Source organism: Corvus kubaryi, unplaced genomic scaffold (assembly GCF_017639235.1).
Source record: "Corvus kubaryi isolate FWS band 111438036 unplaced genomic scaffold, C.kubaryi_AGA036_p1.0 37396, whole genome shotgun sequence".
In the NCBI taxonomy this organism is placed as follows: Eukaryota; Metazoa; Chordata; class Aves; order Passeriformes; family Corvidae; genus Corvus; species Corvus kubaryi.
This window is the reverse complement of record NW_024581135.1, coordinates 11,726,392-11,745,857: the sequence shown is the minus strand read 5'-3', so window position 1 is coordinate 11,745,857 and position 19,466 is coordinate 11,726,392. Positions and strand designations below refer to the sequence as shown.

The 19,466-nt window shown below is 43.7% G+C and overlaps 1 protein-coding gene across 3 annotated transcripts in view; it reads left to right on the top strand.

The window, feature by feature from the left end:
• Window positions 1-19,466, top strand: part of GLI2 (GLI family zinc finger 2) — a 190,617-nt gene that overhangs the window by 40,614 nt on the left and 130,537 nt on the right. For 2 of the 3 annotated variants that reach the window (XM_042041003.1, XM_042041005.1), the window contains one exon: window positions 8,128-8,290. In XM_042041003.1, the coding sequence (XP_041896937.1) occupies window positions 8,158-8,290 (133 nt within the window). In that variant the 5' untranslated portion in view covers window positions 8,128-8,157. Of the gene's footprint in view, window positions 1-1,544; window positions 1,707-8,127; window positions 8,291-19,466 lie in introns of all 3 variants that reach the window. The other variant, XM_042041004.1, reaches the window with a different exon arrangement.

The following is a 19,466-nucleotide window of genomic DNA, read 5'->3' as shown; positions in this document are numbered from 1 at the left end:
CCCTGTGAGGATTCTCCTTCAGTCACCACCAAGCCAACAAAACATTCACTTCTCAAAACCTCCCTTGAATCCAGTATCAGGGCAGCTCTTGTCCTGTTAGCCAGATCTCCTGTGCCACCTCTTCTCCGCTCTGTGGAATCTGCATTAACATCTCCATTCAGAATCAGAGTTTCTGCCCCTCTTGTAGTATGTGCAATTTACTTTTTTAGTATCTTTTACTCATGAACCTGATGAAAAGTCAATAGGTTATTAGTGATTTGCAATTAGAGTCGAATTTTGTTGTAAACAGTTTAATGGTCCTCCACCCTTAATACAGTCTGTTATCCACCCTGTTTAACTGTAACCCACCCTGGTATAGCTGCCGAGCACCACAGATGTTTTCTCTGACATGTTAGTTGTTAGAGTTTCTGCTCTTGTTGGAGCATGAAGACTTGATGAAGGGGGATTTTTAGGGGTTCTATGTTTTCTTTTTTTTTTTCCCCTATTTTGGTGTGCAAAGGTTTCCTAAAATGAAAACAATACTTCTTCATTAGATACATGTGTGCACACATAGGTACTATTTGTCTTTTTGGTTCTGTTTTTGGAAAAAACCCAGACAATTGTGTAACAGGAAATTGAAAACTTCTTTGGATTTACATCAAAAACACAAACTTAGACAACACTTTGCCACAATTCTCTCACTCTTGAAACAAAACCAAACAAATAAAAAAAACCCAAGTGAAGATTCATGGACCAGTTATAATGGTGACGCATCACTTTTGAGCAATTTGTGTTTACCTGGTGGCATCATCCCATATTTTTTGCAGCATGTTAATGCAGAGTCTGAATGCAGGAGTGTCTTGATTATCTACTTTGACGGTTTTTCACATGTCGGAATTCGCTTAGTGGGAATTTTCTCATGATAAGACATGTAGGATTGGTTTTGTAAAATTACAAGCATGACTTTGTTTTCCTGTTCTACCACAAAAGAGTCTTCCCTCCAGCCCCCACTCCTCCATCTTCTCAGTTCTTCCAAAGAAACAAAGATAACTTCTGAGGGAGAGGAGGGAAAGTCAGGTACCCCAGTCTGCATGTCTGGGCATGGACCACTGCTGATGCTGTGTCTGGCTTTGAGCTTTTATGTCTGTTCGTGTGTTTTGATGATGTATTGTGATTGTTTATAACCCAACATCTGAAAGGTAACTTTTTTTCAAGGCTCTAAGGTTGGCAACTTGAAAATATACTGGAAGTGGGGAAACTATTCAAATGTTCTGCTATTTTATAAATCAGACTTGTTTGTAATGAAGCAGCAATATTATAGTGACATTAGTGTTTGTGAAAAATATGAACACCAGGCTAAACCCAAAAAATGGGTGAAATGTTAGTTTCTCTATTCAGTATCATCTCCCTTCCAACAAATGCAGCCCAGAAAGTAAATGGCTTTAGAAAGGGGAAAATCATTAATGTTGCAATTCAGTGGCCTCAGTGTTGGCATTTGGTGCCACAGTGTCCTAGGATAGCCTGGTCTGTGATTGACATTCCTGAAAGATGCATCTCTCCCACAGGTGCTGTGCCACCTCTGTCAGCCCTGCCCAGGATCAGGGGTCCCAGGGGCTGGGTGCCCCTGTGCAGACGCTGGCATTGCACCCTTGCTGTCCAGGACCCATCAGTGACTGGCTCCTGCTGGAAGGTCTCCTAGGAGCTGCTGAAGGCTGGTTCTGGAGCAGGTAGCTGAATATTTACAGACCTTCCATATGGTGACAATTTCTGAGTGCCACCACTAACTCCACTGTCCTTGTTTGATATAAGTGGAAGGCTGCTGTGGTCAATGTAAGTGGGGGGGACAGCACTTGCAACTCTTTTTGAGATGGTTTCCTTTCACATTGCTGGCACCAGCTGGAGCAGTAGATTCTTTTTGTGCCTAGACAAAGTCTACCTGCTTAGCTAGACTTAAAGTCTTAGCTGCTCCATGTACAAAGAGTGAGGGAGCACGCTGGAGGGCTGCATTCTTTGAAGCTGTTTGCAGGGCATGTTTCTTCCATCAGAGACCCTTCCATATCACTTTTCTTCCCTGTGTCTCTCTTCTGTCTGTGCACTGCCTCCCTGTCCTGTCCCTGCCATTAGAGATGTCATGTTGTGCCTTCCCCTGCCCCAGCAGTGTGTGTATCTCCATCTCCCATGGAATCAGGTCTGCATGCAATCTCTTGCTTCCTCTTTTCCATGCTTCTCTTCTCTGTTTCCACAGGGTTTGATATTGTCTGTGCTTCACTCACTCACTCTTTTCAGTAAGTTTTTAAGGTCATCCCTCTATTCCCTTATTTCTCATTTTCCAGGCTCTTCTCCATCTTTCAGAACTTCCTGCTCTTTCCACATCCATCCAGTCATCCTTGCAAAGATCCCTCCTTCCCTCATGCCTCCTTCCCACCCTGCATTTTTCCTTTCTTTACATTCCTGGACAGAGTTGTGCCTGGAATATCCCAGGATTTCTGGAGCTGGTTGGAGGTGATGTTACTACAGTACAGAGAGACACTACCAAGCACCCGGCAGTTCTGGGTGCACTTTGACCCCTCACAGTATTGCAGAGCAGCTTCTTCCTCGTGCTTTTGGTTTGCTGTTGCCATATGGAAATGGCAGATGGTGTTGATCAGGAAGTTAATCTAGAAGCGTATCCGTTTCATGCCGTACGCGAAGGATTTGTTCATTAAACTTAGAACTCTAATTTAAAGCCAATTAACAGAGTGATTTGAAGAGACTTGTTTTTGAAGTTCAAAAGAGATGCTAAGTCTCTGATTTCAGCCTTAGTACATTCCTGAACCTGTATAACTATTGCAGTGTTGCCAACTCTACTGGGGGTATTTTTTGTCTCTTTTTTTTGCCCTCTCCTTTTCTTTTTTTCCCCCTTTTCATTTTTTTGAGTGATACAACTTTTGCCATGGGCTGGAACTGTTTGGTGAAGCTTTGTGAACACCCAGATTTCTCAGCAATTTTAACCTTACCTTTGGGAGTAGGCAGGCAGAACTTTTGTGTCTTCCTATCCTGTTTGCTGCTAGCACAGCTCCCTCCTCCCTCCCTTTGGCAGCCTGGTATTACTCTTCTCTGAGCAGGAGTCAGGGCAGGGGGCAGAAAAATAGAATAAGCCCTGAGTAGCTCTGTGCCCTCCTAACACTGCTTCTTTCAGCATGGGTTTGTCTCTGCTTCCTTTCTTCTCGGAAGCTGGTGGGGACCCACCACAGAAGGTTTCTCGAGGGAAAGGGGCAGGAGCAGCCCCCAGACAGAGAGCTACTGCCCCAGTGTACAGCTCTAATTTCCATATGTAATCGACCCTGTAGGACTGGCCCAAGCGGACCATTCCTAAGAAATATCAAGATGGGAAACCTTGTGTCAGAAGGACCTCAAAAGTGATTAGTTCTGCATTAGTATTTATGCTGCTTTTACCTGAGATTGATGTTCTGTAAACAGTTGTAGGTCCTTCAGCAGCAGACAGCATGTTTGGGTAGTCCCAAGATTTAGTAGTGGCATTTAGACAGAAAAAACTTTCTTTAGTAATTCAAAGCTGTTGCTGATATAAAAGAAAATAGAGGGGTCAAGTTTTGCTGTGGTACAGAGCCTATGACTTCACCGGGTTAATTGCTGCTACTTCCCTGTAATTGAGAACATAATTTGGCTCAAACCCTGGGAGACTGAAAAGGATCACAGCAGCCACTGTATTAAGCCAATGTTCAGAGCAGTTGGCTCACACTGAATTTCATAAGTAGATCATGTATTCAGAAGGCTTGAGCTGTATGACACAGTCCAGTGCAAAAGAAGAGGTGGTGGGAGTATGTCCTTGTTTATCTTAACTAAAGCAGCACACCAGGAAAAGCTGTGAAACCTAGGATTGTAGGTATGGGGGTGATGTGACAGAATTGTTTCAGTGTCTCCCTGTGGGTGTGTGAGCACAAACCTGGCAAGAGCTGTGCAAAGGCTGCCCTTGGTTATCCCAGCTCCCATCAGTCTTGCCAGGAGCTGCATCTTGGCTGTGGTGCTGGTCTCAGCATCCAGCACATCTCCAGTGTGTCCCTTGGAGGTTGTGCCACCTCTTTAGCACCTCTGGGGCTGTGCATGGGGAGGTCAGGTAGAGATGAACTCAGACTGAAGAGAGAATACACACTGATCTGAGAAAGCCCAAAATATTCCCAAAAGTCTGGAAGCATACTTTGGAAGTCCCTTTCTGCCCCTACCAGGGGGCTACCAGGCTTGAAGGTGGCATTCAGGATCGGACCTATGTCACACTGTCAGTGGCAGTGCCTGCCCTCTGCCACATAAGATCACTCCCATGGTTCTGCTTAATCTTTGAGCAGAAATAGCCAAATTTGGTCATTCATTTTTCACAGAGAAAAAAAAAATTATGTTTTCTGCCCTGTCTAGGGGAGAAGAAGGGGGTTTCCTGATAAAGAACAAGCCTGAAGAAGGACATAATGCCTTTTACAAAAAAAAGGTGTGCAGAGGGTATGGCTGATGAGTTTATTCCTGAGTTTGCCAGCAGTCCTATTCAGGCTGATACCCTCCAAAGGAGACTGGCATTTTCGGACAGCACTTTTGACCATTCCTCAAGCACTTAGCGGGAGGGATTGTTTTATTAGGAAAGTTTACGGCTTCTTGTTTTCCCTCAAAGGCAAATGTGACTTTGTTGTTTTTAATTCTGTTGGGATTTCTCCCTTTTAATATACAACACAGCTGTTAAAATAGCTGGCGTTGTCTAGGGCAAATCATATAGCACTTTCCTTGTTCAGATCTCAGATGGCTGCCTTTTTAGTGTCACTGCAGAATTATATTACCGGGCATATGAATAGTGCTGGTATTAGTGTCAAAATCAATTACCCAACCCTCCTTCTGCAGAGAAAGCTACAAACCTCAGGAAAAATCTGAGTAATCCATTCTGGTTTTCTAATTCTGAGTAATGACGGAGGGCAGAGAGTTGTGCTTGAATAAGTGCATAGGGTCTTTCTCCACATAGTCACTCCTAAATGCATGGTCTTTACAGGAAAAAGCAGGCTCCCTGTGAAACCCTTTTTCATGCCAAATGGCTTGCTGCTAAGATTAATCTGTCATTGAATTTATAAATTCTGTGTGACACAGAGCAGCAGAAAAAGTTTAGCATCGAACAGAAAGCAAAGTATGTATTGCTTAAAAAATGAATGTTGTGCTCCTGGATAGTGTGGATTGACTGCCTCCACCAATATATCTTCTTATACTGGTAATAAAAACACTTCCATAGCCTTGTGCCTCAAAGGATCTCAAAGCACTTTGCAAATAGGGGAAAGTACTATTTCCTATTTTATGGCTGTGGAAACTGGCTGCAAGAGAGATGTTAAGCTTTTTGCCCAGGGACACTGAGGAGACTGTAGCAGATCCATGATGGGGACCTAAATCTCCAGAGTTCCAGTGCTGTGTCCTGGTCACACGTTGCACCGCTGGGAAGTCTGCTGGTCACCAGCTCTTGGCCACTGTCTCTGAAACCTCAGAGGGTGGGATATGAAATCCCATATATGAGGTGTTGGTCCTCCTTTGCTCACTGGTCTCTGTCCGGTCTGTGGGCAGAGGTTCTGAGCAGAGCAGGATCCAGCAGGACGGATGCTTGTGTCTTCCTGGGCTGGGATGGTCAGCTCTGGCAGTGGGGTGCTGTGAAAAGAAAATGACTTTTGGTTGCTGCTGACTTGAGGAAAAGCTTGGAACCTCATAGTCAGCCTGCTCTGCCCCAGGCACCTTTACGAAGCAAAAATAATTATAGACTTATTACCCTAAATCCTGTGAGATCAGACTAGTTGCACTTTTTTTTTTCTTTTTTTTCTAATCTGGTATTTGAGGATTTACCTGTTTAATACAACCACTTATTACAAACACTTGAATATTTTTTTTAAGTCGTAATTCATCTGAAAAGAGAGCATTACAGCTGCAAAGACCAGATTTTCAAATACAGGCATGATCTCCTGCCACATTCCAGTTAGATAAATGACACATCTGAAAAACTGGGTCCCTGCTGAGGTGTCTGTGGCAGGGATTTAGAGATTTTGCTTCAGGCATCTCTCTGGAAAAAAAGCACGGCTCTAACCTGCATGTTTCACAGAACAAGTCCTGTTACCAGTTCCTTCCTTCCCCTTGCTGGCTGCTGAGCTCTGCAGTGCCTGAGGATGGTCCCTCACCGCCAGGGCTGCCCCCAGGGTCAGGGTACCCGGAGAAGGGGGGTCGGGGTGCGAGGGCCAGCGTCTGGTTTCAAACAAAAGTGCAAAGCCTTGAAAGGAGGGACTAAGAAGAAACAGGTGGGGGGTTAGTAACAGAGCCTCTGAAGTTTATTTGCTTAACGAACAGAAGCCCAGGCTGTCAGACCTAGGTCAAATACTCCTGCAGTTTGGGTGTATTTATTTCATACGTGGTCTGTAACCCAACCTGATTCCTGGATTAAACCACTGTAAAGTCCTGGCCCCCAGGAACCCATCCCATGTTTGCCAGCAAGCACAGCACATGCCGGGGCAGGACCTTGAGGGGCCACCTCAGTATTCATTGGAGCCTTGTGTCATCAGTAAAGCCTGTAATTGTGGGTCCTGTCATTTCCAATGTGAGCTTCGCAGTTTATGGCTGCAGACTGTGGCCGCAGATCCATCACTTCGTTGCCCCATTAACGTGAGCCATGCCTGAAGGCTCCTGGGATAAACTGCTCAGGCTGCAGCACACAGCTGCTTGGTGGGATACCACTCTCCTAGAGCCCAGGCAGTGGTGACAGTCCTCCACAACCACCGTGCACAAGGTCCTTCCCAGGGTGGGAATTCCTGAAATTTTTGTGCTTTAAAGTTTTTAGGAGAGTTTGCCTTTTAATCCAAGATGTTCAGGAGTCAGTCAGTCAGTCCTCCAGAGCAAAGGGAGGGAAGTTTTGAGTTGGCACAATGGCGATAAAAAATATCAACACATGCAAAAAAAAATTTTCTGGTTTCCCAGATATTTTTCGCCTGATCCCGTTAATTCCAGTAACAGCCAGCGTTCTCCAGAGTATTTCAGGAGCTGAAAATTTTGCATTTGAAACTTGCATGTGAAAAATTGCAGATCTGCATTAAAATTAGAAAGGAAAGAGGAATTAGCAGTGGGTTTTCCCAAGACCAGCCTGAGGCTGGTAGTGCCAGGTAACTGTGCTGGTTATGTGCAAGCAGGAGTCAGGTGGAGACATGTGAAATAAAACAAGTTAAAATGAGGGGAACAAAAGTATTTGCATTCAGAAACAAAGTATGCCTCCTCATTTAAGATAAACCTTGTTTTTACACTAAACTTGGGATACCCATATGTTTGCTTTTGGGAAACCATTTAAGTCTGAATCGTGCAGAAAAAATGGTCAAGCTGACAAAAAGTTGAGGAGCTACTATGTTTTATCAATTTAAGTTTAAAAACCCAGGTTATTTTTACTTTGGTATCTTCTTGTTTTGTGGATATTTCACAGCATTTAATCCACCATTTCTAATGGGGGTAAAGCTGTAGCTGATTTTCAGATGCAATTGCTCAGTACAGAAGAACTTTTATGGGAGAGAGAGAGGGATTGGTGTTTTTTAGTCCTCACCAGTGAGAACATGATGGGATGTGGCAGACCTGCTGTGGCCTATCTGTAAGCACTGCTGAAAAGTTCTGATCAAGACACTGGTTCCAAACCAGCGCACAGCATAAGCACCCTCTGTGGGACAGAAAAAAACCCATTTAAAATATATGTTTATCTGAATTGTATTGGAAATTTTTAGCTGATTTTTTTCTTAGGAAGGTCTAGGTCATGTATAGGATGGATAAAGCAGTTTTATGTGTGCTAAATATTTGCATCTCACCTATCCTGTAATCCTGGAAAGCCCTTTGGACCTGTAAACTTTACTGTGTAGACCAAGTTTAGCTGGGGAAAGACTGTTTTTTGGTCTTGTTCTTTGTAGGTCTGTGAGAACACCCAGCCCTTTACATGGTTGCAGCCTTTGTGCCTGTGACTGCTGTACTGGCTGCACTGCTGGAGTTAGAAACCCTGGAATTCCTCGCTGCTTGCCGTTTGCTTTTGAACTCTGCCAAACCATCAGCCTTCCTCATGGAGCTGATTTTGCCTGTGTTGTGAGTGGTGACCAGAATCTGGTTTTGTTTTATGTCCTGTAGGGTTCCTGAGCTGGAAGATGCCCGTCTAAGATGGAAACTTCTGCTTCAACAGCTGCTGGGAAAAAAGAAGGGAAAGGTGCTGTTCTGGAGGGCAATGGCTTTACAGAGACGGGGAAGAAACCCGCTCCTTTAGCAGCAGCAGGAGCAGCAGTGGCACAAGGAGGTACTTTATGTTTTCCACAACTTGAAAGCAGCAGGGGTGTTTTTCATTAGACTGTAAGAATTTAATAAGTATGGTGGCATCTGTCTTCCTGTGAACATGCTGAGTTTATTGGGGGTCTTGGCTGTCAGAGGAACTGGCAGCTGTGTCACTGCGTGGCATCTAAACGTCACTGGAGTGTGATGGGTCACCACCACTCCCAGAGAACTGGGCTGGGGTGAGGGGTGGCTGCTGGGGAGTTGGGGCATTCCATCAATGCTTGCCACCAGCTGACTGGTGCTGCGTAGTGTTGGCAGCAGTGTGCCCTCCACTCCTCCATGGTGGAGTTAAAGAATGGCTGGTGAGACTGGCTGGAGATGGGGAGCACCTCATTATCCTGGTCAGGAGGGGGTGTTGTGTGCCAGCTGCGATCCTGCTAATGAGCTAAACAGACTACATGACCTTCAGTCATTGCTGCTGGGATTTCATGGTTAGGGAGGAGTTTGGGAATGTCCAGACCCAGTGCAAGAATGCTCACAAAGAAACCTCTCCACTTGTGGCATTCCTGTTCAAGTCAATGTGTTAAGCAAGATTTTGGTCTTGCTGCTGTTGGAGTCAGCTGGGAAGCTCTTGTGGACACCGACGGGCATGGAGCCACTACTGGTGGGTGTGACTCTGGTGTGCAGGTGAACGTGCAGGCGTGGTGCTCCTGCCTCCTGCTGCTCGCTGTAGCAGGCAAAATCCATCTCTGGCACACGTGTGCTGGTGCATCTCCAAAGTAGTGCCAGGGCCCATCATCGTGGCACAGCTGTGGGCAAGGCTGTGCCTGCTGGGGAGCCACCACAGCTGCCCTTGCTGGGGACTGGGTGTCCTCTCTGGACAGGGTATAAGGAGGCAAACTTAGAAGAGGCTGCACCAGTTCAGATGTGACAAGAGACACCCCAGCTGTGTAAACTTCACAGGCAGCTTTTTTTTTCTTTTTAAAATATACTTTATTGCTAGCCAGAGTCTACCTCAAAATGAACCTGTCCCCTCCCCTTCCTTCACTGCAGGGTGGTTTTCCATCACCCCAGGAGAACAGAACGACTCTTCCGTGAGCTCCTCTCTTTCTTACCTAGCTCAGCTGGAGAGTTCGAGTTTTCTGTTGCCTGAATTTTGAAGATAGTTTCCAACCAAGATGGCTTAGATCTGCTTTATCTCTCCTTCTTTTTCATAAACTTTGCTACTCAGGTTTCTTTTTCACACTGACCTGTGAAGATTCAGATGTACAGAATAAGGTAGGAGTGGCTAGATTATAACCTATCAGATTAGTTCATGTGTTTGATAAACTTTTTCTTAAAAGCAACCATAAAGTCTTCTACAAAATTGTTTGGGGGGAAACAGTTTTGTGCTCCTGGATGGCTCTGAGCCACTTTCCTTGTGAACACCGCACAAAGTGCAGAAAGGAAGACTTGCCAGGAAGCAGAAATAAGGGAGACAGCAATGTGCAGAAGTTTGGCATCCCCAGCACACCCCTGAAGAAGCAAAGGCTATAGGAACTACTGAGGCAGCTCACTTGAGGTATCATCTCAGTGACTGGCAGACCTGAAGGGTTGATTGGCCCCAACAAGCATGTGCTAAAATTCACAGCCTGTAGATAGCTGTTATGAATAAACACTTTCTCCCCACTTGGCACTTGCCTTGGGAGTGCCTCCACTGAGGAAGCAGTCACAAACTTTCCAGAGATCCAAATGAGGATGCCCTGAGGTGGAGTGTCCATCAGCCCAGTTGGCATCCCTGGAGACCTAATTGGTTTTTAAGCGTCCGGTGTAATATGTTCTGTTAGCAGTGTGCTCTCACCTTTGGAGAAAAATGATTTATGGGCTCAATATTTCTCCTTTTATTAGGAAGAAGTGGAGAAGTAAGTTGAGGATTGTTTGAAGATGTCAGGAGAATTGTGATGAAAGCGTTGTGTAATGAGATGTAAAGAGTGAAATCTATGTCATGCTGTGAAGAAAAGTGCTCATAAATGACCCAAAATGGGCAGCAGTGGAGCAGCGTGTGGTCGAACGCTGGCCCCGGGACTCTGCAGGTGATGCATGTGCTCTTGTGGTTCGAAGGGCTTCCCTTTGAACTCTGGCTAGACATAATACAGGCTCCTGAAAGGGAGCAGCATGCTTGTGCGTGTGCTTGGAAGTAGGAGAATTAATACAAAGTTGTCTTCTAACATGAGTTAACTGCAAGGTGTGATCTAGCAGGTGATACCAAAAGGCTGGGTAGAGATGAGACTCTACTTACATGATATTCATGCTAATATAACGTTTGATTCCCTAAACTAGAGTAATTACTCACAACAGGCCAGAACTATGAGTATTTGTGCTCATATTTTTCCAGAAGAAAGCAAACGAGGCTTGGAGATTAATTAGGAAGTTCAGCTTGAGATGGGGATCAGCTTTAAAGGGTGGGCCTCTGAGCTTCCCACCCTGCTTTGAGGCCATACGAGCAAGTCTTTATTCTCATCCAAGACAAACTCTTGATTTCATTTATTGCAGAGGTTTTACTCTTTGTACTAGCACATGAGAAAGTGGCAGTGAGGCTCAGCCAGTGCTGCAAATCACCAAGCTGCTCTCCAGAGCCAAACAACTGTAATTTGCAACACATTTCTTCTTTATTCTACTGAGTCATGCTGAAGGAGTGCCCTCATAGCATGTTTTACATGTTTCTCAGATCATAAGGTTTTCTTTTTCACTTGTAGGAATTAAAAGATTGATGTGGTTTTGTTTATAATTAATGTAATTGAAGGAATAAGCTGAATATTAGTTAAATAATTGAAGAAAAACTATTTAAATATATTATTATTTAGACTGTATTATTATAAGATGCTATGTTCAGTCTGCATTTCTAGTTCCCTTGCTTTGGATATTTGTCCCACATGTTTCCAGCCTCTAACAAATAAGGTTATGGCTGTGGGAAAAGAGATCGATATTGTTGATGCTGCCAGTAGCGAAGAGTCCTTTTGTATTAAAAATTTGCATCCTATATTTTTAGTCTTCTGAAGCTGCCATTTTAAACATCATCTGAGACAGTTTTTTATAGTAACTCATTGATCAGATGTTCAGAAATTGGCCTCACAGATACGATATCAGGAAGTCTCTCCTAATTTTCTATTTTTCCATAAGTCATGTTGGCCAGCGCCTCTTGTCTCTTGCAGTAGGGGCACATGTGTCTGTGTGACTGAGATGGGAACTGTTTATAATGGCAGTGTGTAGGAGCTATAGACGAGTCAGATCTGCAGAAGAGGCTCTCCTTTTGTTGGCTCCACTTCTGGAAGGGCAACTTGTAACAATTTGAATTCAGAAAATCCTTTTGTTGAATGCAAAAGTCCATATTGCTGTGTAGGGTAGGAGGGTTTGGTGCACAGCACCGCATGAGTGAGGCTGTGTTGTGTCCTCCAGGCTGGCACTGGGACGTCCTCTGTACCTACAGGCATGAGGAAGCCTGGGCACATGGCTGTAGGGGAAATTTAAATGAGCCACTCTTTCGAAGGCAGAGATATTTAGGAAGATGAGTTTCTCATCTTGTAATAAAAATTAAATACAAGTTTTCCTAAATGCTAACTGTCTGACTTTAACAAGGCCCAGAATGCACCTTTCCCTCTCCACGCCACCCTCCACATGACACAAACTCCAAGTTCCCAAATTGATGGTGTTTATGTTTGAAACATTTTTCTGATGTCTGGCTCTGTCAAGACTAATTTTAGCATTTCTAAAGCTGGGTAAAAATACAGCCTCATTACTTTGATGTCAGAGCATAGTTTACTATTAGTATATTCTGGGGTTTATCATTTTAGTCATGTTTAACACAGCTACAGCAGGCATGCACTATTAAATCTGGCTTATTTTACATTCCTGTCCGAAATTATTTATTTGGAACAATTTCCTCTCTATCAAAAGACACGGCTAATGCTGAGTTTTAATGTGTTATTTACACACAAAATAACCTATTTACAACTCAGTATCTGCCGCAGGGAGAATGAATGGGGCAGTGCTCCCTTCATCCTGTTGTATCTGAGTTTAACAATCTGGATTGCTAATAGAACCATTTATCACAGGGTGGTAATTTATTTTATGTTAGCTGCACAGGTCTCCCTGCCTCTGATCTATGGAAATACTTTGTATATAATGAAGTTCAACAAGTCATTTGGTGTAAACATGGGGAAGCCAAGCTGCAGAACTAGTAAGACTCTGGCTGTGTTTTTTTTTTTTTCCAGGAGGTAACGACTCTCCTCTGATATTAAGGCTTCAGTTGATGAAATACAGCTCTTTGCCCTGTGTGTGCTGTAAAGGCAGAGTATGGGGCTTTTCTGCAGTGGATCAGAGATTGGGATGGAGTTTGGTCACTTGATTTATGGCCTGGCAGGAATGCTTAGTTCTGCAGAAGTAGCACACTCAGCCCTTTCATAGGCAGAGGAGAAGGGCAGGGAGCACCTCCCATCGCTCTCCAGAGGTCTTCCGTAAGCAAGCCCCAAGTGGCACTGGCAGGGAGTCCTTATGCAGTTCAGCTTGTCTTAGTGCTAGATTATGGGAAGACCATGTAAATGAGGAGGAGGAAATGCCAGCATCCCAGCAGACCTCAGCGCCCTGAAAAAATATATAGTTTGTGTGGCCCGAGACTCAGACAAATTAGAATGAGAGCAGCCCCAATGAAGTCATCTCCTCTGTCCACCCTGGAGAGGCAGGGATCTTCTTAAATAATGTTTTTCATTCAGTTCACATTTTCCAGGAAAAGGAACGTAAGCAGTACAAGCACATTCTTAGCTTCCCTGCCCAGCACTGCTTTGCTGTGTACAGCTTACAGTGCTGAGGGATGTGTTTAACAGAAAAGCTGGGATTGGCTCCCAGGGAGAAGGGGGCAAGTGGTTAAAACTGAATGATGGGAAAATCCCCTAATTCAGACTGAGAAATCCTCCTGACAGCCACTGTTGCTTCTCGTGCATCTACTGCAGAGTTCAGTGGCCCCCACCTTGGGTAGGGCTTCAGTGCAGTGCTGCCACAAGAGCAACAGAAATCAAGAACTGTATTTCATCTCTGACTGTTTCTGTCAGCCTTTCAAAAAACTAATTCTGTTGGGTCTTAAAGTGTATTTCTTTGCTACTGTAGCCCTTCTGAGTGGACAGATTGCCTACAGTCTCTTTTGTGTAGCCACTCACGTCCCTTTGGGCAGACTGGTGCAGTGCTGAGACTGTTCCTCCGTCACGGGATATCAAAGACAGTTGCAAGTTTGCCAGCTTTGAATCATGTTGGTCACCTGACAGCTGCTCTTTGGGATAGTTTAGAAGGATTCATGTAGAGGTGGATGAAGTTAAAGCCATGCTGCACCACTGTTATGTTCCATGAGCAGTATCTGGTGTGTGGGCCTGGCAGAGAGCTCTCTGGGAGCAGCAGGTTTAGTTCTTCAGTTACGTGGCAGAATTTTGATAATTAAGGTTGCCACAAACTGTGCTACAAAAGCACATAATCTCTTCTGCCTGCCCTTTCTCCTTTATCCATGGCTTGCAATGCTGTCTCCCTAGTCTCTTCTTTAAAAGAGTCAGCAATACATCCTTGCTAGGCAATCCTTTGCTTTGCTTAAATGAGTGATTGGAGTCTGACTTCTTGGGTTTTTTTTCCTCATGGGGGAAACTCCTTGTCCAAGCCTCTCTACTGACTTTGTGTGGTAGCCAACCCTGTGGGCAAAGGTGCAACCCCAGAGTAGATAACCATTAATGTTTACAGACTTTCTGGTTCAAATTGTGTAGCCCTTAGATGATGCAACAGCTTAATGGTTGGACTTGATGATCTTAAGGGTCTTTTCCAGCCTAAATGATTCTATGATTCATAACATCAGCGTTCCCTGATTGTACACAGCTCCCCCACACTGTCATAGCAAAAGTTCCTATAATTTCAGCCCATTACAGATGCAAAGGCACTTTTGAAGACAGAGTAATTTTATCTCATCCCTAACCACACTGCAGGCTTGAATGCCAAGTTGAAGAGCTTTTATGAATTTAAAATAGAAAAAGTTATTCTTCACAGGCTGGGTCTGGCACTGGTGAACCCAACGATTAAGTACCACCTGGAAGACCTTTGTATGTTGTGAGTGTATTATATTTTCATTAATAATAGTTGTAATAATAATTGCGTCCACGTTTCTATTATTTTGTAAGCTCCAAAATTTTATTCTGGCAAATACTGATAAGTCTTCTTTTCTGTGGACCCAGCTTAGACTTCATTAAAGTGCCCCTCATAGAGTACCTAAATATAACCTTTTTAACTGGTGCTAAACTTACCTATTGTGGATTGGTCATTTACTGTCAAGTAAGAAAATCCAGTGGTGATAATGGATTTTCTCCTGGATTGTCTCCTCTGCCAGCACATCCCCATAGTTTGAAATTTTAGTATCTCTGACAGCTTTTTGCCTGAACATCTGTGAATTTGCACAGGTTTGATAAATCAATTCTCCCAACACCATTCATTAACCATGGCATTTCAGCCTGCCATAATCATGGGAGGACCAGGGATGGGAGTTATTTTGTCTAAAGTTGGCTGCCCAAGTGTTAGGTGTCTAGTTCGGGATGCTTTTGCATTAGGGTGGAGTGAATCACATTGTGCAGGTGCCTGCTTTATTCCCTTGAGGGCTTCATGCCTGATTTAATGTTAGGTGGAAAAATCCCGGACTTCCCAACTTTGCCAAAATTGTAGAGTGGGGTTAAAGTGAGGAACTAAGGTGGGACTACATTAATCTTTTAATGCCTTTCATTCATGTTTGTCAGTCCATAGCCTTATGAGCAGTCTGGGAGCCCTGAACTGAAATCTCACGCCATGGCTGCTCAAGTCAGAGGCAAACTCAACACCCAGATGTCAACACAGCCAGGGGAGCTGCTTCCCAGAGATGCTCCCGCTTTACACCAGCATTGGCAAAACTAGTGTTTTAACAGCCCATTCAGAGATGGGAAATTTAAAATCCCCACTAAAGAGACAAGGGAAAAAACCACAGCAAATTCTCAAGGCTACAAAAAGCTCCTAAAAATAACCCAAGTGGAGGAAGTCTATTAATGCAAAAGTAAATAATTATGTTAAGGGAAGCAACTAGAGAGGCCAGTTGTGTAAGTCACTTTAAGGGGAACAAGCCTTAGATAAAATCCATCCTTTTATCACACAGATTGTCTACCTTTGGATGCTAAATAATTGATGGGGTTTGGCAGAGCATTCTATGGCTGCCTGCACAGAGCAGTGGGACTGCTCCCAAGGTCAGACGAGTGGCAAAGAAAAATGTTCCTAGAAATGCTGTGCATCCAATACCAGCAGCAAGAAAGAGGGCTTGTATTCCCGGCACCTCCTAAAGAATTTGTGCATGGCCTTGAGAAGACATCCATAGACCTTGCAGTGAAAAGAGGACTTGGCATTGTTCCTCAGCTTGTTAAACTGCCCCCCATGAAATCAGGTGGTCTGTTTTCATGGTTTCGTGTGGTGATGAGTGAGGTGCAGAGGCCTGAGAGGACACAGCCAGTTCCACTGCACTATTTTTATTATTTTTTATAATTAGAGAAGATGAATTGTGCTGTCTGGTGGCTTCTGGGAGCCCAGGGCTTGTGGGGGGATTTCTTGCTTTGTGCAGCCCTCACACTGCCTCAACACTTCAGCCTCTGTCTGCGTATGAACATCCTGGCAAGGCAGGGAATGTCATTGCTCCCATTCTGCAGACAGGAAGCACAGAGGATTTTTTCCAGTGCTAAAGTGGCTGAAATGGATTGAGCTGTTTCAGAGGGATGTCAAGAAGTGATTATCTCTGGAACTTCAGAAGTTCATATGTGGTGTACATGGGACATCAATGATAGTAGAGAGGTCTTAGCCCAGATTCCTTGGTTCACCATATCCACTAGAAAGCCCTTGCTCTCTCAATGATATGCCATGTAATCATGGTCAGATGACTCAAATTCTCATGCCCATCTGCCAAACGGAGGCGTTGTTTCTTTCCCTTCAGGAGAGCTGAACACAAGTTGTCTATGCATCATCCAGAGCCTCTGAGAACATCACGATGCAGCAGTCAGCCTCGTTCATCTTAGTTGCATAAGGGTATGAAAATGCTCAGTAGCACAAATAGGATATTACTGAATTTAAACTAATTCAGCAGTGCCTTTGTCCAGTACCTAGCACAGTGGGCTCATAATTTGGGGCTACAGTTTTTTCCAGAACCATGTGAGACAAAAATTGCAGAAACTTTAAATTCTGAAATCAATATCCCATGAATTCTGTGTGGGGACTATGCTTGACAGGATGAGTTCTCTGTTCTTACTGGTAATGACAGAGAATAAAACCTCAGCCAAGACTTTAAATTTAGCTCTTGAAGGAATGAAGGGGATATAGTATTTTCATGCAAACTTCTTCAGGATTATGTTAAACTCGTGACTTTACATGTGTTGGAAAATGACCTGCGCTGGGTGTTCTGTGACTTCCATAGTGGTGTTGGGTTGAAATCAGGCAAACCTTCGTGGAAAGAACTGAGCAAAACTTGGGCATGTAGGCTGAGTCCAAAATGAAAATAAATAAAAAATTTGAATGTGATCCCACATGAACACAAACAAAAAAGTTTTCACACAAACTTAACTGAAATCAATTCTGCCTTTTCTGTAGAAAAGTTTGTTAGAGAGCTCAGTGGGTGTTTTCTCCTCTCTTTTTTAATACCCCTTTTCTTCTCCTGGAATCCCAGATCTTTTTAAGGCCATCCCATTGAAAATTTTTCCAATTGTAAGTAAATCATAAATAAGAACAGGAACACTGAAAGCAAAATATTTATATTTACTGACACCAGTATCTGATTTTTAAAATACAGCGACATTTGCAGGGATTGAATGGTGCCATTTTAGCCAGAAAGCTGTTCTATTCTGTTCTGTTCTCTTACAGTGATCAGCTCCTGACTGACAGATTTTCAGAAAAAAATCACAGCTTGCAACAGATGCATCCTTAAGTAAACAGTTAAAGTAGATGTTTTGATGGCTTCAGTTGTATTGATATAAAAGATCAGTGTCTGACATTCCTGAAAAACATCCAATAGAGGAGGTATCTTCTTCTAAGCCCCTGGCCCTTTGTGTGCTGCTTCAACAATAGTTTAATCGTTCAAAGAAAGCAGAGATTTTATGCACTGAATGAGATGCTCAGAGCCAAGAGAGAGTGATAAGGAGTCAGCACCACTGATCCTGGAGCCGGAGTGCTGCGTAATATTTAGATTTTTCCCAAATGAAGTTTTTGTTCTGTTTGTGAGGTGATAAAATGATCTTTCTCACTCAGTTTTTCTACCTGAGGCTCACCCTGGTTTGTGGCTGCTCTTTGTGGGATGGACCAGCAGCAATGGGGGGAAATTAAGCAGAATCCTCTCCTACATCCTGGCTGGTGTGAATATCCATGTCCTGTGTTAATGTGTGCAAGTGCCTTCTTGCAAGTGAGGCTTGAGGTTAAGCTAAATCTCTTTATGCCGGTTTGCAGGTACAGCTGGTGATGTTCTTTCAGAGGAATTTACAGCTACACTATAAAGTAAAACCAGAGAAACACAAAGGTGAGGACTTTAGGCATTGGTTTGCACGTCCCATTTTAATGAGAGGTATTATTATGTGTTGTGGGAAGCTGATCCGACTCCCAGAGGCTGCTTGTGTGAAGATACCTAATTTTTTGGTGGCTCCCTACAGTGAGGGCACAGAACTGAGCCTGGAGAAAATTAGTTTCAGTTCCTGATGAAGTCCCAAACTTCCTTCATGATTTTGGGAAAGCTGCTTGACTTCCCTTTGCTCCCTCATTTATATAATGAACTCGGGTTGTTCTTTGGGCCTCCAGGCCCATCCATCAGCATCTGGTTAGCATGTTTATGGCGTCGATCACACGGAAACACTTAACGGGTCAGACTGTGGGGAGGTTGCCATTTCCCACTCCCCACCACCTGCAAGATGGTGTTGCTGCCCCTGGGTGCTGCCTTACCTTGTTCATATGTCTTAGGTGTCACCCTGCTGCTGTCCAAAGGGGACCATAAAACAGTTTTGCAGGGTTGGGGAAGATAAGGTTAAGTTCTTAGAGTGAAGGTGCTTTCAATATCTGTAGTGGAGAGACTGTTTGGGGGTATAGAGGTTGAGTGTATTCCAAAGGGCCATGCTTTCTCTGAAGTGAGAAAGTTTTTCAGATGATCTTACATGGAACTCAGCTGGAAAACATCATGTTGTTAATAGCTATGTAAATATTCTGTATCAAAACAAGAGAAAATTATTTTTCTTAGCTTAAAACGTTTTCCTACATGCATAGTCTATGGGTGAGCTCCAAGTACCTGGGTGGAGTTTTGGACACACCTGGATGAATTTACAGAAGTCGTGGAGAGCTTCAGGGTTTCATCCTGACCCAAGCAATAGACACCCAATAGACATGTATATTCACCCAGTCTAGCAATAGACAGTGACCTTAGCACAGTCCTTTGTAATTAGACTCTTGGGTGCAAGGTGATGGAAGGATAAAATCACTCTCATGGGATGACAGCTTCAGAGAGAAACTTAGTTTCAGCTGTCTTTCCCCTTAGTCTGCTGTGCACATGCATGCTCTGATACTGTGATCAGCTGCAGAGGAGTTGGCAGTACTCGTTTGGTGCAGTTTTTTCCCTTTGAAAACTCCAGAGGAACTTTCCTGTGCTGTTACAAAGACGTCCTTAAAACATCTTTTACTGCAGGGTCCTGTGTTTCAACTGCTGGAGCAGCAACTCTTAAAATAGATATGAGATGACTGAATGTGTGAAAAACATTTGCATCTCTTTTTCTGAGCTCTGTGCATTCTACATCACTTCTGCAAGCAAGTTAAAAGGGTTGAGAGTTTTGCAAATTTTTGGACTGCTTTTAATTCCACTCAGAACAATGTCTTTGCAGATGAAATAAGATCCAAGGCTATCTTTTGGTCACATGGTGTCACTGACACTTGAAACAGGCTGGATTTATATGTAGTTACTAAAAAATATATAGCAAAATTAAAGTTTCAGACACTGAGTTGACACACACTGCCCATTGTAAAGATAAGTAACGGCTGTTATAAGAACACTTAAATGGTTACCTTTGGGACATAAAAGAGATCTTTGAAGACAGTAAGTCTTAATACAGAAATGTTTACTCATAAAAAATACATTTGGAATGGGGGAGGGGAACACATTTCCTATTAAT